This window comes from Platichthys flesus, chromosome 18 (assembly GCF_949316205.1).
Source record: "Platichthys flesus chromosome 18, fPlaFle2.1, whole genome shotgun sequence".
NCBI classification, from domain to species: Eukaryota; Metazoa; Chordata; class Actinopteri; order Pleuronectiformes; family Pleuronectidae; genus Platichthys; species Platichthys flesus.
Window position 1 is genome coordinate 18,871,936 of NC_084962.1, and position 20,845 is coordinate 18,892,780.

The following is a 20,845-nucleotide window of genomic DNA, read 5'->3' on the forward strand; positions in this document are numbered from 1 at the left end:
AAGCATTGCAAAAAGATTTCCAGAAAAAAGTCACTTTTTTATAAATTATATAAATCATTCTTTTGTCAGCTTGTTCTTAAATCTGAGGACTAATCTGTTTGACTCTCTTTCACCCTCGTTAATCTGTCTCTGTTTACCTTCCACTCAGTTTTTCTAATTTCCATTTAACAGCTTTTATAGCGAACATGGATTCATCATAGTCAAATATTCTAAATGTCAGCAGCTGTTTGCATCTTCTGCCTGATGTGATGTCATGGAAATGACCCCTGAAATAAGACCAGCCTTTAATTTGATTGACCCAATCATAATCTCATCCTGTGCGTTACTTTGTTTTCAGGAATTAACTGCGACGGTTTATTCTCCTTCTATCTGTGCAGTGAATTTGCCGGTGAGGGTGAGGAGCAGCGAGGACGATGAAGAGGAAGCTGATGTCGGGTTTATCTCCGTCCTGCAGCTGCGAGCGTGAATGAATTACTGATATTAAACATGAGCAAACTATAAACACGGGTTAATTAACATGTTTAACCCCCGCAGCTCGTCTGCATGTTACAAAGGCCTCGTCTCAGCCACTATGAGGGATCATATCACAGGAAGGATAAGCTTCCACTACACCTGCATTTTTAAGGCTGTTTACTAATATTAATTCTAAAGGAAGTTTATATTAACATGTAAATCTATGTTAATCATAAATAACAGCTGTATTCAATATAAGGGGCAAAGGTCAGAGCCATGATCTGGTTCTAAACTCAGCTGCTGGTTGTGAAATGTGATTCTTCAAAAGAACAAACGCTCATTCACTCGGACACTGCACCAAAAAAAGAATATCAAGTTTATTTTTAACATCTTTTAAATGTTTGATATCGTGAAAGGAGAATCGCTCTCTCCCTTCCTGAGGTTTCTGCTTTTTATTGCCAGGTTTTCCTTATTTATATCAGAGAGCAAAGGAAATGTGCACATCTTCAAATTTGTGTTGAGAGATTTTAAACTATAAATATAAAGATAGTTTAACTCAACCAGCTCAACTGAAAGAAAACTAAAAGGTAAAAAGAAGAAATAAACATAATTTGTCTATATTGCAAGAATTAAAGATATTAGGATTTTGTGGTTTATTTAGCAATATACATTTGAATTCAATAATGAAAGAAATGTACAGATCAGCTTGAAGTGTATAACCAATGAAACATAAACCATGGAGTAATGTTAAATTCACGATGCATCTAAAAATGCCTCCCTCTCCCAGTCCTGCAGTTATGTGTGAAATCAAATGTCCATAGCACAACGTCAATGAACTGTAAGTATAATCTCCTTTCTACATCTCCACTATAACCACTCCACCCCCACACCACCCCCACACACCACACACACACAGACACACACTGATCTTATCGCGGTCCATCCCCGCTGTCCGGAGTCAGGAGGAGGGACTGGTGGAGGTCATGGTTCACAAATCAAACCAACCCTTCTGTGGAGCTTCTCCCTGCTCGACACCAAGAGGCCATCTGGCCCAGCAAGCTGTGTGTGTGTGTGTGCCTGTGTGTGTGTCTGTGTGCCTGTGTGTGTGTGTGTGCCTGTGTGTGTGTGTGTGTGTGTCTGTGTGTGGGTGTGTGTGTGTGTGTGTGTGTGTGTGTGTCTGGGTGTGGGTGTGTTTGCCAAAAATGCTAACGAGGGGATGACGGATGTGCCGTTCATGTGCTCTCCTGGCCCCGCCCCCTCGTATCACCACATCCACCCATCTGCTTGTCTGACGCTTCCCTTACACACCTCTTTTACTCATTCATTGATTTTCTCCGAGCACACGTTCTTCTGTCAGTGTGGAGCTGGAGCGTGTCCCAGCATGCATTGTGGAGCATGTCCCAGCATGCATTGTGTGGAAAGCATAAAAGCAGAAACAAGCTTGAGGGAGGAGCTTCACACAAAGAGGTGGTTGGAGCCAAGAATGCAGTTTTTCTCTCTGTCCCACATTTAACCAGCTAAAGGGTCACAGCTCTTTTTCAAGGGAGACCTGGCCAATAAAGAAACAACAATACATCTAATATAAATGAAAACAAAAAACAAAAAAAACAGACATGTATAATTATTAGTTTTATCTCATTTGTCTGGCTCACTCAAAATATCAGAAACAGTTGCAAAGGTTCAACTCCCAACGGGGAACACTGGGTTTTACTCTCCACACCCAGCTCATCACAATCTGCAGTAATTAACCTATTTCTCATAATCACTAACATGGCAGATTCTCTCTCTGAAGTTCATCAGACGTGTTCGTGCTGTTAATCAAAAAGCTTCTCTGGCAACTTCACACAGTCTTTCATTTTGCAGTGAGATCGTCCTGTTGCCAAAATGTGTCTCCACGCTGAACTCTCTCTCTCTCTGCAGATCAGGGAGTTTCAGATATGAACATATTGGAAAAAACCTTTTTGTGTGTTTTCTGGTTATTGCAAAAAAGGGCCAGAAACCAATAAACTCTTTTTGCTGTTCCAATCTCTTCCCATCAGTTTCCCTGAAACCCATAAATAGCTTGTTGCTCTGCCAAGGAGGTTATGTTTTCACCCCGTCCATCTGGTAGGTTGTCGGCTGGTTGTTTGCTGGTTTGATTGGTTTGTTGATGGGTTGATTGGTTGATCGTTCTGCAGGATTATGCGAATGGGAAACTTGGCGTCAGGACGAGACGTGGGCCAAGAAGGAAGCCATTAAACCGTGGTGCAGATCTGAATTTGTTTCACTTTTTTATTCAAATTTTTGAGATATGGATTTTTTCTATGTTTCTATGTGTGATATTTGTTGATGATCCACATAAAACGTAGATCTTTCCAGGTCCTTGTGTTGTTTAGGCTGTAAATTCAACTCCATTTAAAGAAAGATTTGCTCAACTCCCAAAATGAGCTGCTCCGACATCGACAATGAAAAGTGACGTTTGGTCAGACTCGTTGTCTCGAGGCCTGAAGACACCAGTTCAAAGAGTCCCACTCATCCACAGGCTGAAGCACGGCCCTGTGTCTAAACATGGCCGCGCTCCCGATGTGTCAACCCTCAGACTCCAGGGAAACTGTGGCACAGTGTTGAAGTGTGACTCGCCTGCCCTGCAGGAGCAGGACCAGTGGGCTGTGGAGCAGGACCAGTGGGCTGTGGGACGGTGACGAGATGTGGAACGAGAGAGGAAAGTCACGGAGAGGAGACGGAAACTGAAAACTAACACGATGAGAAGCCGAATTCATCTGAAGCAGCATTGAGCTCTTCTCCTCTCTGTCTCTTGTTCCTCTCTCCATGACCTTCTTCTTTCTCCTTATTACTCCAACAGACGGTGGAGTGCCATTTCTCTTGCCCCCCCCCCATTGTCAGCGCCCTTCAGCACACCTCTCAGAGACAAGTCCTATTATCTCATTATCTTATTACGGGAGCGACGGAGGAGTTATTTGTTCGGTCTGTGACATTCACAGAGAGCGCTGACATTCATGGAGGCGTAGCTGTGCAGGTTCGGCTCAACAGATCTCAGGATGCTGCAGGAAATCAGAGTCAGGAGGAGAGAGGAACCTGGAGGAAGTCTGGAGAGAAAGACTTTGCAGCCTTGGATTCCTCCAGTGGAGATCCGCTCCATTAAGAAGACTCAGTGATAATATGGCTAATAGAGTCACTAATCCTGCTGAGGGCGGTTTTAATCTTTAACGTAAAGGATGATGGATGTTAAAGGGAAGATGACATTAGTTTTCAGCTGCTCCAGACTGAGCACAGAAAAGGGATTGAGACTGATAAGGTGCGATGAGGGTAATGAATCAAATAGAGAGGAAGAGGAAGAGGAAGAGGAGAAGGGAAATGAGGTATTTTACAGTGACGCTTTAGTTTGAAGTCTGCCAGCGTATTGTTTTATAAAACAAGCATCACCATTAGTATAATAACGTCTCCATTTCCAGTTTCTAGCAACAGACTGTGCAGGAGTCCACTGGAACCAGGACATCGGCCGGGACATCAAACGAAAAAATGGAAACCAGCTTTTTGAATTTGACGCCTACGTAGATTTGACCTAGTCAGTGAAAACAGAGTGAATATATTAAAGTACTGCAAAAACAAACAACAAAAAGTATCTTTCAAGTTTTAATCCCGTCCTGCAGTAATCTTTTTATTATCTTACACATCGAAAAACTGTTTTCCTTTTCACTTCCTGTAAAATATACCTCAGTGGCTTGGACGTAAATCCATCAAAACAGTTGTGACCCCATGCCCCTCAGAAAATATATAAATCAGAAACCAGTCCAGGTCATGGAGCCGTGGCGGATGAGTAAAATGTTGACATTCAAGCTGAGTTTAAAAGATCATTTCCACGAGCAGTTATCACTGAATGTGAGATTCTCACATGGCTCCAGCAGATCATCTATATTTAGGTCACAGCTGGAAACACCTCTGGTTGAAGATCCAGTGGTTTTCAATGAGCGGGCGGCTGATAACAGCCAGACGGAGAGAGAGGAGGGCCAAAATACTTCAGAGACGTTTTACAACAGTGTTGGTGAGATTTTGTATAGAGAAGGGGGTGGGGGGGGGGTAAATGTGGACAAGAGCAGAACAATAGGCGGCTCTTCTGTGTTGGGCTGACACCCGGTGATTGGCTGCTGGTGGCGTTGACCTTGTCAAAATTATTCCCATGGGACATTGAGAGGAGCGGGAGGAGGGGCTGAACCCTATCCTTCACCCCCCCCCCCCACCCTCCCCTCCCTCCTATCTCGTTTGCATTCATAAGCCTTCACGTCCTCTGGTTTCCATTCACCACCAACACACAGCAGCTTTCAACGGGTTCTGATGTCATTAAACTTTAATGCCATGTGGAAACGTGAAAGCAGAGTTCAGCACGAGAAGCCGAGCTCTCCCCCGAGTTTCCCCTGACAGAGAGTGAACCTCCCTGTGCTGCGGAGTCCTCCGACGTAAACACAGAGCGAAGCACCGTAAATGTAATCTTGAGAAACTCATCATCATCCAGAGAAAGAAAAGATGCAGTGAAACCACCCGGAGCCGAAACGCAGGGTGAGAGTCACTTCCTGTTTCAGCCGCCTCCACAGGCTCCTCTCTGCTCGTCATCGTGCTCGCTCACTGTCTGTCAAACACTCACTCCACATTGATGTGTAAAAATATAATATTTTTCGCCTCCTCCTCCTCATCTTCCTCCTCCGTGTTTTCATTTTTTAACGAGTCTGCTCCCGTGTGAATGCTCCGGAGGAAACACAAAAGTCGAACAGAAATAGCTCGCGCTGCTTCGTGGGAGAGAAGAAGTGAAGAGGAATGGAAAATAATCACGTTCATGCATTTACCTGAAACTTAAAATCATCACGAGAGACAAAGAAGCAGAGTAGATCACCGGAAAATCACAACTAGTCACCAGACGTTTGTATAGTTGTGTTTCCAAAGCAATAATCCCCATAAAAACTGATTTAAATGTGTGTTTATCTTCAAACTGTAGCTTTGTGCACAATCCACACACAACATGGATGGGCTGCAGCAGAACAATCAGCCAGTTGTGCTGAAGAATTAGTGTTTCACATCTGGTGGAGGTCAAAACCAATCTCCTCTTCCCTTCCTCCTCCTCCTCCTCCTCCTCCTCATCCTCTCGCCCACCATCTACCAATCCTCTGCTTCTCAGCTACACAGCGAAGTACTAACACACAGTGAAGTGCTACACAACAGCTTCAGTCCTACCTGGAGAGAAGTGAATAAAAAGGCAACAGCAGGTTTATGTGTGTTATTTATCGCAGGGTGTTTAATACCACATATAAACTGGACTACACCATAAATAAAAAGCACAATTAGTTTATACGACTGAATTCACATGAGATTTCATCACAGTTCATCAACATTTCCCTCACTAATCAAACAATAACTCTTATTTTACTGCAAAAGCTTTGTAATAAATGATCAAATCTACTAATTCCATGAATCTGTGTGTCTGTATGTGGCTCGTTTATCTCCATGACCGTTCAACTGATCGGCTTCACTCTTGGGAAGTCTATTGTTAAGGGTCCAAAGAAGTGCAAGTGTCAAATTTGGTGCAATTTGGACGCACAATATGTTTGATATCAACACAATATGAGGCTCTGCAGCTGCAAAGTCAACCACGACTGATTCGTAAATAAATAAACAATCTGACCCCAAAGTGTAAAACGACCAGAGAACAGAACCAGTGGGTGGAGCTGAGCTTCGACTCAGTTAAAACTGCTGCATGGAGCTTTTCCAGCATCTGAACACAAACCATCAATATTTATGGTGCGAGGTTCAGCACCCGAACGTGTCCGGTGCTGCCATGCAGAGAGGAAGTGTTAATCTACACTCTTGTCAGATATTGATTTGTGAAGCGTATTTCACACCCGAGAGTCGGCGCGTGTGACCGAGTCGTAAACTTTTCACCTGCCTGTGGCTGCCCTCCGTGTTGTGTGAGTGTGAAGTTCAACCTGCTCATCAGTAAATCAGAAACAGGATCACAGTAAAGATAAAAGACACTTCTTCTCTGGGTTGTGGACGGTTGATCCAATAAAACAAGACACTTGAAGGGGAAATGATTTCCTCATCACTGACAACAGAGTAGTTCACATGTGGGGAGACAGATGCACCAATTATTACACTAATGACTCCATAATGTGATCACAGACCATATGCCGGTGGATTACGAATCAGAGATCATGGATCAATTTTCTAGTTTGATTATTGTAATATGTGGTCATGCTTCTAGTTTTGTCATCTTTAAGATCTGTGTGCTGTGAATGAAGGAAACAAACACTCTGCCTCTCACTTAATCTCCTCTTAACACCAAGTGAGAACAGGCCGCTTTGAAATGCAGTAAATCCTGAAACACCGACAACTTCTTCCTAAAACACAACAAGCTCCTCCAAGTCAGGACATGTCTGTGTCTCCTCCCTTCATAGTTGTGTCAGTGTGAGAACCAGTGAACAACAAGCTGTGAACTGTGGGAGCTGAGTCACTGCTGGGAGTGAACGAGAGGGGGAGGAGCAGAGATCTGATTCTGTTCAGAGGAAGTGAAACTGTTCTTCAGTCTCTGGCAGCAGCTGAAATGGCGCAGAAAGAAAATCAACTGGACATGGAAAGATTCTGCTGTCCGATCTGTCTGGATCTACTGAAGGATCCGGTGGCTACTGGCTGTGGACACAGCTTCTGTAAGAGCTGTATTAACACCCACTGGGACAAAGGGGAGGAGAGAGGAAGCTACAGCTGTCCTCAGTGTAGACAGACCTTCACACCGAGGCCTGTACTGGAGAAAAACACCATGTTAGCTGATTTAGTGGAGGAGCTGAAGAAGACTGGACTCCAAGCTGCTCCTGCTGATCACTGCTATGCTGGACCTGGAGATGTGGCCTGTGATGTCTGCACTGGGAGAAAACTGAAAGCTTGTAAGTCCTGTTTGAACTGTTTGGCCTCTTATTGCGAAAAACACCTCCAGCCTCATCTTGAGTCAGCTGCATTTAAGAAGCATAAGTTGGTGGAGCCCTCGGAGAAGCTCCAGGAGAACATCTGCTCTCGTCACGACGAGGTGATGAAGATGTTCTGCCGCACTGATCAGCAGTGTATCTGTTATCTCTGCTCTGTGGAGGAACATAAAGGCCACGACACAGTGTCAGCTGCAGCAGAAAGGACTGAGAGGCAGAGAGAGCTCGGGCTGAGGAGACAAACCATCCAGCAGAGAGTCCAGGACACAGAGAAAGACTTGAAGCTGCTTCAACAGGAGGAGGAGGCCATCAATGGCTCTGCTGATAAAGCAGTGGAGGACAGTGAGGAGATCTTCACTGAGATGATCCGTCTGCTGGAGAAAAGAAGCTCTGATGTGAAGCAGCAGATCAGATCCCAGCAGGAAACTGAAGTGAGTCGAGTCAGAGAGCTTCAGGAGAGACTGGAGCAGGAGATCACTGAGCTGAAGAGGAAAGACCATGAACTGAAGCAGCTCTCAGACACAGAGGATCACAACCAGTTTCTACACAACTACCCCTCACTGTCACCACTCAGTGGATCTACACACTCATCCAGCTTCAGGATCCGTCCTCTGAGGTACTTTGAGGACGTGACAGCAGCTGTGTCCCAGGTCAGAGGTCGACTACAGGACATTCTGAGTGAGACAGAGACAGAGATTTTACAGATTGTGTCTCAAGTGGATGTTTTACTGCCACAACCAGATCCAGAGACCAGAGCTGACTTCTTAAGATATTCACAGGAAATCACACTGGATCCAAACACAGCAAATAAACGTCTGTTATTATCTGAGGGAAACAGAAAAGTAACAAACATGAGTGAAGTTCAGTCTTATTCTGATCACCGAAAAAGATTCACTCATTGGCCTCAGGTCCTGAGTAGAGAGAGTCTGACTGGACGTTGTTACTGGGAGGTGGAGGTGGAGGTGGGGGTGGAGGGGGGAGGAGCAGTTGGTGTAGCAGTCACATACAAGAATATCAGCAGAGCAGGAAACGCACGTGAATGTGGATTTGGATTAAATGATAAATCTTGGTCATTATATTGTTATGGAACCAGTTATATCTTTTATTACAACAACATCAAGACTCCAGTGTCAGGTCCTTGGTCCTCCAGAGTAGGAGTGTACCTGGATCACAGTGCAGGTGTTCTGTCCTTCTACAGCGTCTCTGACACCATGACTCTCCTCCACAGAGTCCAGACCACATTCACTCAGCCTCTCTATGCTGGAGTTAGGATTGTTTATGCTGGACCCACAGCTGAGTTGTGTAAACTCAAATAGACTCGAGTCATTAAAAGCAGTGATTTAGATTCTGTGTTTAAATCTTTAACTTCTTTTGTCTCCATGTTTGTTGATCAAAGTTCATCGTGGTGACGTTTCTGCTCCGCACAGAGATCAGCTGTCAATCAAACACTGACCTTCCTTTATCACACATATTCAGTTCTCACTTTGTAAAAACAGAAATCTATAATTACACTGACATGAATGTGTTAAGAACTATTGTTGCTGTTGTTTTCTAAATCAAAGTAGAAATCAGGTTGTGTAATTTTTTTTAGAACCTGTGTTGATCCTGATCCTCATCAATGAGCTGATTATTTGTTCTTTTCTTTTCCACATGTGAGATGGAGGTGAAACAAACTGATTGTGTGTCCATGAAATCGCTGCATAGGTTTCTGTTCTTTTGGATTTTCCTGATCTGAACCAGCAGTTCCACTGGAGAGTGTCCTGATCGAGTCCCTCTGAGGGTTTGTTCTGCAGCTCTCATCACATGGGTTTCTTATACATTTAAATCTCTTATATATGTATATAGCGTGAAAAATGTAATGTGTGAAGACGCTGAAAGTTGAAATAAAGAATAAATCCAGTCGTTCTTTTGTCGTCATTCAAAGTTGATGGAGACAAAGTGAAACTCCTGTGAGAGAAGAACTGAGGCAGTTTCCTCCTGAAACTCCACAAACCTCAGTGTTCATGTTCAGTCTCACCCTAAGTTCTAATAAAGGTGCTCTGTTAAACAAATTTCAAATTTTCAGTTAAATTTGCATTTAAATTGTGTTCAATCTACAATTTCTGGACAGCTGACCAAACATCTGCAAAGAGACATTATTATGAAAATGAATCAAATACAAGTTTTAAAATGCTGACATCTGTAAAGTCATTCCATGAACTTAACCAAGACACAATTTACTTTTACACACTTACATATACTTAGATTTGAAAGCTATTGAGCAGATGCAAATATCCCAAAATGAACCAATATCCCACAAATATCCAGTTCACTTGTGTCTTTTTAAAGGTCACCAGTGGAACTAATGTCGACGTCAATTTTCCTTCACTTCTCTGTCATGTGTGCATTTCTGGACCAAATGTTCAATACATTCACAAGTGGCTCTGCTCTGTCGTCCTCGCAGCTTCACACTCAACCATCAATTCAGTCTAATTATGAAAGTTGCTTCGGCCCCGGGGAGCCGTCGGACTGAGAGGAGAGCGAGGCCATTTACCCGTCCTGTCATTTTAATTAGATCCAGTGTTACCTTGCACCATCTTCAAGGGCCCCACGGAGGACGGCAGAAGTTCAACTGGCTTCGGTTTCTGTGTCTGAGCCTCAGTTTGCTCAGAGAGCGGATGTTCAACAAGCTGCACGAGAGGGTTTCTACTCACTTTACCCCCCCATGCCTGGAAGCTGCCAGGCTCAATGAATTATCAACTGCACTCCTTCTGTTAAATCTGAATTTCTTCATTGTTATTACACCAGGCAGAGGTTGTTTTTAAATCTGACTTAGCTCATCTTGGCCTTTAGTTTTCAACCAAGCAGAATTATGAATGAGTCCACGTGTCAGCAAAGATCTTCCCTGATTTACAGAGTTTAATAGAAGCAGCGTCTCCTCGATGATTCACATATCTGAGAATATTGTTGAAATTGGAACAAAACCCATTTCATATATCAATTAACTCTCGGCTACGAGTTAGGCCTGATGGTGAAAAGTATCGGAAATTATTTACAATAATTTACACAAGTTAGCTTAGCACAGAAATGCAAGCACACAAACAAACAGAAATATATGTTCCTTTTTACTTTTCTGTCTTTATATGAAATAAATAAAACTAACTATAAGGTATTTTAAGGTAAATCTAAGGTGTAAGTGTGTAGTGTTTCCTAAAAGGTCAAACTATTTGTTAAATTCTTAAAATGAACAGTTACAAAGATGTGTATGTGTATAAAGAGCTTTAGTGAACACACAGGTCTCCCATTGAACGTCAAATGATTTGAAGTAGTATTTTGTATAACAGACACAGACAGAGGAGACAACAGACGTCTGTCAGTTGTGTTCACTGAACCTGCTCCTCTCTGTGAAGGGAAATCTCCTGTTCCCAAATCTTGATCCAAATAATCTTTGATCTACAAAGGAAGTTCCACTGCAAACACACACACACACACACACACACATACACACACACACACACACACACACACACACACACACACACACACACATCACTTAGATTCTATTGGATTTGATTAAATCTTCCTTGAGCTTTCACTTCACAGCAGCATCCATCAGAGGTTTATTATTTATCTTGTTGTCAAGAACTGGCAGCTTGTGGAATCCCGCAAGACTGAGAGTAATCATTGTGTGTATACATATATGTGTGTGTGTGTGTGTGTGTGTGTGTGTATGATTATTTGTACTGCATATAGACATTCTCCTGTGTATAGATTTATGCAAACTGTGTGTGTGTCTCTCTTGTGTTAAATGTAAAGCAAATGCTTTGCTCACAGTGGGAAATCACATTCTGGCTAATTGCAGACATTAACTCACTTTATTAGATCCATGCATTTCTGCATTATGCAAATATAGTTAAAAATGCAAATGTGCTCAGCCGGCACTAATCACTGATCTCAGCAGAGCGACTCTTTGATGCATGATAGAAGCAGAAAGAAGAATACATTAACAATAATTGCTGTAAACCAATATTGTGATTATGTGTGTTATTGTTTGCTCTCACTGTCTCATGTGTGACCGGAGCTCCACTCAGACAAAAGGCTGAACACATCACGGAGGCACATGACCACGTGGCAGCACAGATGTTTTCATCAGATGTGTTTTAATGTGACTAATCATTTTAAGGTGTAAAATCAAAGCAGTTAAAAGTTTGGGAACGTTTTTTTCTGAACCCACTGAATAAAATATCCTCCTGTTTTAAAGCACAGCATGAAGATACAGCAGCGTGTGTGTGTGTGTTTGTGTGTGTGTGTGTGTGTTTAGATGAACCGACTCTTAACAACCACTCAAAGTGTTAAAAAGTAGAAGTTGTGTTACCTCGGCAAGGTGAGGTGGAAAACTACTGATATTATATGACTTGGTTTTAAATAAAAATAAAAATAATTCAAAAGCATCTAAATATTGGAATCAGCAGGTTTGAATAAAGAATGAACATTCACATTTTTAACACAAAGAGAACCTTGAACAGATTGTTTACTGCTTGAAACTTGTGTGTATGAAATTCCGTAAATTTGTAGACAGTGTCTCTTGATTTCAAATGAGAAAATACCTCTACAGGAGCAGGAGATTGTAGTATTAGTAGCAGGTGGGGTTTAAACTACAAGTTGTTATTCCATCCAAAGCAAAACAGAAAATATCAAATATCAAGATTTATCTTCTGACATCTAGAGTCAGAAGATAAATCATCAAATCATTGATTGAATAAAGAACTTCAACAACGTGTTTCTGACTTTTGTCTAAACTCAGATCTCAAACAGTGAATCTGTTTAACTTTGAACTAAGCACTGGATTTTAAAAGTTTAGGATGTTTTTACAGTCAGAAGTTAATGTAAAAACTACTGACAGCTTTCAAAGAAAAAAAATATGTGCATTTCCCCTTGAAACTCGTAGGCGCAAGCAAAACACTCGGAGTACAAGTACTTCAAAAATTGTCCTTAGGTGCAGTACTTGAGTATCTGCACCACTTTCCTGCCTTTCACAAACTCACAACTCCCTCTCTGCAGACGCACTGAGATGATAACCGCTGCACTCTCCCTACAAAAATATCCATTACATATAATAACAGTCATCTTAGAAAACATTTTTCATTTTGCCCGGCCATTACTCGGCGTGAGACATGGAGTGGTTACACAGGGGATTAATGATACGAGGACTTCAGTGACCGGTGGGGAAACGAGCAGAGGAGAAGAAAAAACAAAAGCTGAGTGGTTCGAGTCCATTTCTCTTTCCAACGCGCTCCTCAGGGACTTTCTTAAAAAGGCTTTTCAGTCAGGAGAGTGTAATTTGCCTCAAACCTGCTGGAAATCGCTGCTGAATTTTTGTGTGCCTTGTGGATCATATTGGATTCCTGAGGCTTGGGAAAGTCCTTTTCCTTTTTTTAACACTCTGCGAGCTCCTTTTCTTCTGTGGCTCGTCAGGGAGGAATGAAAAGATTGGTTCGAGGCAAGAACGCTCCGGAGCCGAGATGTGCTTCTCATGGTGGAGGACGCTCCTCAGGGAAACCCCCCGACTGTCCCCACATTTCCTTTTCCTCTTACAAAATGTAAAAGTCCCAGCCTCCATTGCAAAGCCCTGATAAAACAGGATCTGCTGGAGGAAATGCGCTGAATCCATCAGGGCCACCATTACCGAGGGTTAGCTGCTGACACACTATACACCAGGGTCCCTCCTTCTTTCAATCAATCCCCTGCACATAGACCAGCACGAGCCCCCGAGGGCACAACACACGGCCGTGGTGCACATGCACATTAATGCCTTGATAAGAATTAACAAATTTACAGAGTAGAGAGCAAACGCACCTAAAGACACTGGTTTTGCTTCCCGGCGGCTGCCACAGGTCAGAGACCAGTTTATAAAGGTGCTGACTTCCTATGTGTGTGTATGTACGTGCATATACCCCCCCCCCCCCACTGCCTTCAAACCAGCTCGTCATGATGTAGCAGATAAAGTGCTGATACAGCTGCAGCTGACACTATTATACACCCCCAACTGGGAGACGGGTATGGATGGAGAGAGAGAGGAGAGAACGAGTGGGTGGAGGGATGGAAGGAGGGATGGACTTGTGTGTGTGTGTGTGTGTGTATAGGCAATTTGGTGTGGCAACTTTAGATGAACCTATTATTTGTCAGTGGCTGAGTGAGAGTGAGCGAAAGGGCAATATGGAGGGAAAGTGGTGGATTTGCTGGCAGCAGTCTCTTACTCAGCAGAGGAGCCACAAAGCATGATGAAAAATGCCTCTGAGTGTGTGTGTGTGTGTGTGTGTGTGTGTGTGTGTGTGTGTGTTTCAACAACTTACCATGAACTGAGAGCTCAGAGAGGCAAGTCTGACACCTAGAGGATGGGTTTTAAAGTGAGGAGGTTGAAAATGTATATTTAAGCATCTTAGCAGCTTCAGACCGACCTGGGACTAAAACTTTAATGACCATAGAATTAGTTACTTTGAAGAAAGGAGGGTTAATGGTCTTTATTTAGCACTTTTCTAGTCTTGATGACGTGTGCAGGTTAAATATAAAGTTTCGATCTTGCCAGTTGTCTCTGTTGGTGTAAACAAGATGATTTAATACCATCACTTCAGGTTTTAAACCAATTAACACAGTTTCTCCCGGTTTCCTCCCAAGAGCCTCGACCATCAGACAAAGAGGACGATGGAGGGAATCTGAATTAATCTGATCATAGTGTCCTCAACACAAAACAACAAACAATTCGTATTTCAAAACCTTTTATTAATTTGCTCTTTAACTCATCAGCATGTACTGAAAGGCTTCACCCAACACACACACACAGTAACATGGTTACATGCATGAAAGCACACACACACACACACAAAGACACAACAGAGTGAATTATTAACACGTCATATAAAAGTTGTTTGAAAACTTTTTGGAACCACAAACACAGTTAAAGTGTTGACTCACACTCTGGGTGACGAGTCAACAGGCAGATTAATGTTGTTCAAGATTCTTTTTAATGCTGAGCTGCTTTTTCTTTTTGACTCTTTGCACGTTAACAAACGAGCATCGAGCAAATTTGGCAAACGAAGAAGCCGGAGGTAGCGCTTTATAAAAGAAGTGGTGATTTATGAATGACACTCGAGTCCTTACAGGAGAATTTGGCTCGTTCGGATAATTTCCTCCACAAACCAAGAGCTTATACTCCTCTGCATTGCTGGTTATAGCCACCAAATAAATAGCTTTAATATAAGGATATTTAAACTCCTCTAGTTTTAATTTGGATCTGTTACTAACAAGAAACTAGACACTTAAAATAAGAAGCACCCACAGGCCCACCAGAACTTGTCAAACTCCTGCTACACAAAGTCCTGACGTGTTGTTCTTCTGCTTTTATGAGCTTTGTTCCTCTGAGTTCCGGTGTCACAGCTCCTGCTCCTGATCTCATTTATTCTGTCTCATCTTCCTTCCCTCGTAACAGACTTATACGAGGCCTGTAGAGTTTCTGTATAAATAAAGGTTCAACGTCGAGCAACTTCTAAACTTAATGTGAAAAACAACTCAGTACGCGAGTTCAGTAACAAGAACGTGAGAAAACGGATAAAGAAAATTCATATTCAACACAAAAACATATTCCTTTGGTGGAGCCGGTAGTGCTGCAGCATAAATTAACGCTCTTTCCTCTGGATTTTGCAAACAATATGCGACATTAGACTCTCACGTGCTGCTGCTGGCAAAACGCCTGCAACAACCAAAAGGCCTCGAGTTTATGACAAGTACCCCAAAACTAATAACTTGAATTAAAATGTTGGTATTCATTCCTTTAAGCACCTTTTGTTTCACACACACACCAAAAAATAATGAGTGCAAAAAGGAGAAAACAATAGCAAAAGACATTTAGGATAAAAAGCTCCACACCACTATTCATAAAAGTGCTCAAAATAAAGACAAACGGTGATTAACAGACAACCAGGAGCTGAGGGAGAAGAGGGAGAACACCACCGAGGGAAAAGCCACGCTGATTATTACGAGGATACATAATCAAATGCATTAATGGAAACCGTCCTGAGAGGAGCCCGTCACACATTCAGAAGCTTTTCACGAGGCTCCAAGGCTGTTTAGTTATTCAGAATGAGCCGAAAGCAAAGAACCCTCAGAGGCCTGGCTCATCCTCTGGTTTAAAGTATAAAAATGAATTTCAATAGATGAGTCTAAGGAAGAGAAAGAGAGGTGAGGAGAAGAGAGAAATTAAAGATTAAAAGCGGTTGTGCCTTCTCCACATGGCGTTTGTTCCAAGCCGGATGGGGGCGAGGCGTCAGGGGGGGGGGGGGCCTTTGACCTTCTGAATCTCCTTTGGCTGACGAGGTCGCTGGACTACAGGCGAGCGACAGCGGCTTTCTGAGTCGGAAGTTTCCCTCCTGGACAAACAGATGGATTTGAGATGTTTTGTTAAAAGACCTTGTGGGAGGATCCTGAACTCTTTGTGTTCCTGTCGGTTTGTTCAGGCGCCAACACACAGCGGGTTCCTTACCTAGAGTGTCTTCCAGTGAGTTCACCATGACCTTGTTGACCTTGAGAGTTCCCGGCTCCGCTCTGAAGCAGAAACACTGAAGTCACTTTGAGAATCAAACGCTCTCTGTGGATCCACAGCTTAAGAATACTTGTTTGTTAGAAACTATTTTTTTTAAATCACTCATTTAGCTTCTTAATATCTCAACAGCATTACTCCACATCAACCCGACCGGGGACAGAAGGATGAGTAAAACCAGCGCACCCTTTGATTTTCTGTACGGCTCCGAGTCTCATTAAAGCTGCCAGAGAGTTCTTCTGGAGGTCGGAGGACAACACCTCAGTGTATCTTAGTCTACCTGGAGAACACACACACACACAAACATACACACAGACACACACACAACTGTTTTATCTAGTCGACAGCTGAGGTGGAAACACAGACCAGAGGCGATAAAACGTGAGAAACCTGAGAGAAGAAGCTTGAGGATGAACGTCCGGACGGCAGGAACGAACTGTTTCTCTGTAAGATCCTCTGTGGCCTCTTCACACAGGAACCTGCACACCACCTGAGACACACACACAATGACATACACACAAACAGACACACACACACACCAATAGAAACAGCTGTACAGTTAATGCTGAGTTGACAGCACCCTCTAGAGGACATCAGCAGTCAGCACACACACACAAACCTTCACTAGTGAGGGTTCTGATGTGAATACGTGCTGCACAAAACAAACTGCTGGATTTAAATTTAAGGTTTTTGGTTCATATTTAATCTGTAGACTCAAGCAAGTTAAATTCCATCTCCACTGGAGAGTCATCAACCCAGATAAACTGTTAAATAGAAGAAATAGTTTGTTCCTGTCAAGTCTAATGAGCTTCAGGATCGTATCACTGTGTAAAACCACTGTGTGTGTCTCCCTCACCTGGTATCCCTGCAGGAAGGGGTCCAGCATACTGGTGAGGAAGGCCAGTGTTCTGTGTCCTGTTTCAGTCACCACCACCTCCTGCTGGGAAACCTGCAGAGCTCCAGTCTTCACCAGAAGGAAACAGGCGTCCTCGAAGTCCTGCAGGACAAACAGCAACTTATTGCACCGGCCACGATTAAGAGGATAAAGATGAATTCAGAGTATAGATGGAGTTCCTCACCTGCACTGTGGCTCCAGGACAGAGGATGAACTCGTTGGAAAACATGTTTCTGAGGAAGCTGAAGCTGTTGAAAACCTCCTCTGAAAAACACACAAAGATTCACATGTCACCAACATGTTCTGTGTCTTAAACATTTAACAACCTGCTGCCGGCACATGTCAGCAGGTGAACAGCAGCGTCAGTCTTACGCTTGTTGTTGGATGAGGCGGCATGGAGAGCCGAGGCGAGCAGCGCCGGTCGGAGGAAGATGTGCAGAGCCTGGTTCCTGTAGGAGGCGCAGGAGAGGACGGTGACTGCCTGGCTCAAGAGCTCCTCTTCTGGGGTAGCAGCTCTGGGAGGCTCCTTCGGATCTGATTGTTCTGCTGCAGGTAGGAGGTGGAAAACTGTTTTTATCTGTTCCTGCATTTTTGTTAGCAATGTAGGATTGTAAATATGCAACAAGAGAAAATATAAAAAACACAAGTTAACACAAACCTTGATCCAACGCCAGCTGAACTCTGCCCTCAGAGATTTTCACCAGACCTCGATGCAGGTAGAGACTAGAGGAGACGACTTCTGACGGAGGCACGTGGTCTGCACGGGAGAAGTGGATGAAGAAGAGATAAAGAAAAGGAAACAGGAGCTTTAACTGGATCCAACACCACAGAAGAACGTCTTTTGTAAATCAGAACAGACTCAGTGTCGCTGAGAACACAAAGAATCTGTCTAAAGGGGGGGGGGGGGGGGGGGGGGGGTCGGACTCATACTGTACCAGGCCAGTGCAGGAAGGCTCCATACTGTCGTGAAAGATCCCTGAGCCACACGGCGTGTTCAGTCAGCTCGTCCAGTGGGGTCACCTGGTTCTGATGGTGGCTCTGGAGCAGCAGGGAGGCCAGAAGGACCCAGGGCATCAGGACCATATTCTCCTCCTGAGCCCGAACCAGCCTGTAGGCTGAGTCGTTCACCAGGTTAGAGATCTCCTCACTGGGCCTCCTGGGGATGTGTCTGAAAGTGGACAGGTCACAGTCAAGAGCATGATTCAGGATTTACATCTGCGTCTGTCAGAATCTTGTTGTCTAGTGTCCGACTGTCGGACCTTGGCAGGAGGTTGAACTGGCTGCGGTCGATTTTGCCCTGGGACAAACTCCTGACCGACACGGGTTCACCAAAGTACACGTGGATACTGCCGTAGTCTTCACTGAGGACCTTCCTGGCTTTAATCAGACCCTACAGAGCACAGAGAGGGAATCGGTGTGAAATATAACTTCTGATGTCTGCAGGTTTACTGTTAACGAACGCAAATGTGTAAGGGACTCACTGAAGTGGACTCTTTAGGTTTGGGAACACCCAGCAGTTCTCTGGCATAGAGCGACTCCTCTAGGATCCTCTCATAGCTGATGCTGACAGGGACCAAGTTCAGGTCAAACACTTCCCCCTTAAAGAACGGATCCATCACTATATTCAACAGACCTGGAGGAAGACGAGGATTCAAATCACAGTCAAAAAACACAACTGAATTTGACTCTACTAACAACAAATTTACCTCAAAGGGTTTTACAATCTTAGGAATACAAGCTTTAATATATTTACAACTCTCCATCTTCATATCCTTGATGTAAACTGTATGTTTTAATAAGAACCTATAAGAAATTGTATATAATAACAAAACAAAGAGTAAATGAGAGCTCACTGTTGCTTGTTTGTTCCTTACCTAACTTTGGAGTCAAAGATTTGCTCGTTCGACTTCTGGTCCCTTCCAGGAAAAACTCAACGGGAGCGAATCCATTCTGGAGACAAGAACCTCGTTAAGACCATAATGAATGAAATTAAAGACGTTTATTAAAACTTCTCCATAATCAGAGATAAGGTGAAATGGCAAAACTGTGTGAGAAAAACTGTGTGTAGCTGTGTAATAATCACAGAAGAGTACCTTCAAAAAAACGTTCTCACTCCACCTGAACCACAGCACAATGTTTTCCACTGTTTAAGAAGATTAAAATCCTGCAGGAGAAACGGTTTCCTCACCTTAACTATCGTCTTGACATATTCTGAGAAGATGGCCCAGTACAGCTTGTCAGCACCGAAGGATCGTCGGATGAAGAAGGCTCCGGACATCCGCAGCATCTCCCCGACAAACTTCATTCCCATGAAATCTGCAGGGGAAAAGTCCTGTTTAATCCATGTGCAAATAGTTGTGGTGTTGGATTGAATCAACTCATGTTCTTTGTGTTTACCCATTCCAGCAGCAATGACAGGTAGAGCCACGTCATAGGTGTACATGATGTATGACATCAGCAGGAAGTCCATGTAGCTCCGGTGGCTGGGCAGCAGGACGACCGGGTGCTCCTGAATGGCCTGTTGGAGCTGAAGACAATTCACACACAGGTTGTGCGTCAGTCAACCTTAGCAATGTGTGTGACGTCTCTCTGACACGTGGTCGTTGTGTATCTCGGTTGTGTGTGTGTGTGTGTGTGCGCGCTCACCCTCTGGATCCCCTCCTCGTTGACACAGATGCTCCTGAACAGGGTTTTGAAGACTTTGCAGAGTGTGAAGGCGAAGAAGCGAACGGTGCTGAGCTGCAGGTTGTGAGCCATCTCCTCCAAGATGGCCGACGCCTCCTCCTGGATGTCAACAGCAGCTCGGCCCGTCTCCTGGCAAACCTTTACAAAACAAAATATAAATATAACACTGTAATAATGGAATAATATAGGTTTAAAGCTTTTTGACTATACATTTGTCGGAGGCCTATTTCTCCAACCGGCTCGTTCATAATATAACACTATGAAACCTAGAGAGGAAAACTTTAAAGATTGTCTAGTGTGTATTGGCAATATTCTGAAAGCTTTTTTGAAATTAATGTATATTTATCTCCACCAAGGAGGTTGTGTTTTCTTTGCAGCAGTTTTTTAATTGTGTGTCTGTTTGTTTAAGTCCAATGAGCGGCCTGAACACCGGAGTCAAATTCCAAGTATGTGAACTTAATAAAGCTGATTCTGAGATAACCTGCCATGTTTACGGTGTAAAATCACAACCAAGTGTCAGTCGGGTCACAACCAGAAACACAAACCCTGTGCCCCCCCCCCCTGTGTGTTACCTGGCTCATGACAAAGCGCAGCTGGTCGGACCGCAGCACCATGTTCTTCAGCGAGGAGGCCGTGCAGGGAGAGAGAGCTTTGTACAGAACTGGGCTATAGCACCTGAAAGCGTATCTCAGGTCACTGGAGGTCCTCCTCTCCTCCAGAAGGTCCTCGAACTCGTCCCTCTTCTTCAGCATGGGGTCTCTGAGCTGCAGAGGAGGACACACAACACAGAGTCAGACACATGCATGAACTCACAACAACCACAACCCACTTTAATACACTAGTACCTGCAGAGAATAACCATGCAAAGCAGATCAAACAGTAACTGGAGGTGTTTACATGTCCTTCACTTTAGTTTTACACTTTACATCTGATCAAATAACGTGTTTCTGATGAATCATTGAATCACAGATATATTAACACGTGACCTCTGAGTTTGTCAACGTGTTGTTACACCCGTGTCCACCTGTCAATCAGCTGTTTGAAGGAAATGTCAAATGCAAAGTGTGGAACCAGCCACAGCCCCAGTTAGCTTGGAGTTAGCTTAGCCACCTGCAGCAAAGGCAAACATACCGAATAACCAGATGTGGACGCCATGTTTTATCCCACTTTATCAGCACATTGACGTCGTGTCCGGTGAAGTGGTCCGGACTCGAACGTGTGAACAGTTCCGACTTCTTTAAAACAAAACACTTCAGGCGTGCTCCGTAGCATTTCCGC

General features: G+C 43.7%; 2 protein-coding genes across 2 annotated transcripts; one reads left to right on the top strand and one right to left on the bottom strand.

The window, feature by feature from the left end:
* The first annotated feature begins 6,916 nt into the window (after window positions 1–6,916).
* Window positions 6,917–9,411, top strand: LOC133973578 (tripartite motif-containing protein 16-like). Its single transcript, XM_062411521.1, has one exon. It carries the CDS (start codon window positions 7,043–7,045, stop codon window positions 8,729–8,731), a length of 1,689 nt encoding a protein of 562 aa, XP_062267505.1. The 5' UTR covers window positions 6,917–7,042; the 3' UTR covers window positions 8,732–9,411.
* Window positions 9,412–14,153: 4,742 nt separating this feature from the next.
* On the bottom strand, window positions 14,154–20,836 carry gnpat (glyceronephosphate O-acyltransferase). The gene is made up of 17 exons (XM_062411260.1): window positions 20,699–20,836; window positions 20,140–20,331; window positions 19,529–19,705; window positions 19,280–19,409; window positions 19,071–19,198; window positions 18,757–18,832; window positions 18,364–18,515; window positions 18,142–18,272; window positions 17,818–18,050; window positions 17,541–17,639; window positions 17,255–17,428; window positions 17,067–17,146; window positions 16,844–16,984; window positions 16,378–16,477; window positions 16,174–16,267; window positions 15,931–15,992; window positions 14,154–15,817 (listed from the first exon to the last, which is right to left on the bottom strand). The coding sequence occupies exons 1-17, from the start codon at window positions 20,720–20,722 to the stop codon at window positions 15,774–15,776; spliced, it is 2,037 nt and encodes a 678-aa protein (XP_062267244.1). The 5' UTR covers window positions 20,723–20,836; the 3' UTR covers window positions 14,154–15,773.
* Window positions 20,837–20,845: the final 9 nt, after the last annotated feature.

Coding starts and splice junctions, on each gene's coding strand:
- gnpat (XM_062411260.1), bottom strand. CDS start 20,722: ATGGCGTCCACATCTGGTTATTCG. Junction 18,516..18,756: donor ATCTTTGACTCCAAAGTTAG/GTAAGGAACAAA, acceptor GTCTTCCTCCAG/GTCTGTTGAATATAGTGATG. Junction 18,051..18,141: donor CAGTTCAACCTCCTGCCAAG/GTCCGACAGTCG, acceptor GTCCACTTTCAG/ACACATCCCCAGGAGGCCCA.
- LOC133973578 (XM_062411521.1), top strand. CDS start 7,043: ATGGCGCAGAAAGAAAATCAACTGGACATGGAAAGATTCTGCTGTCCG.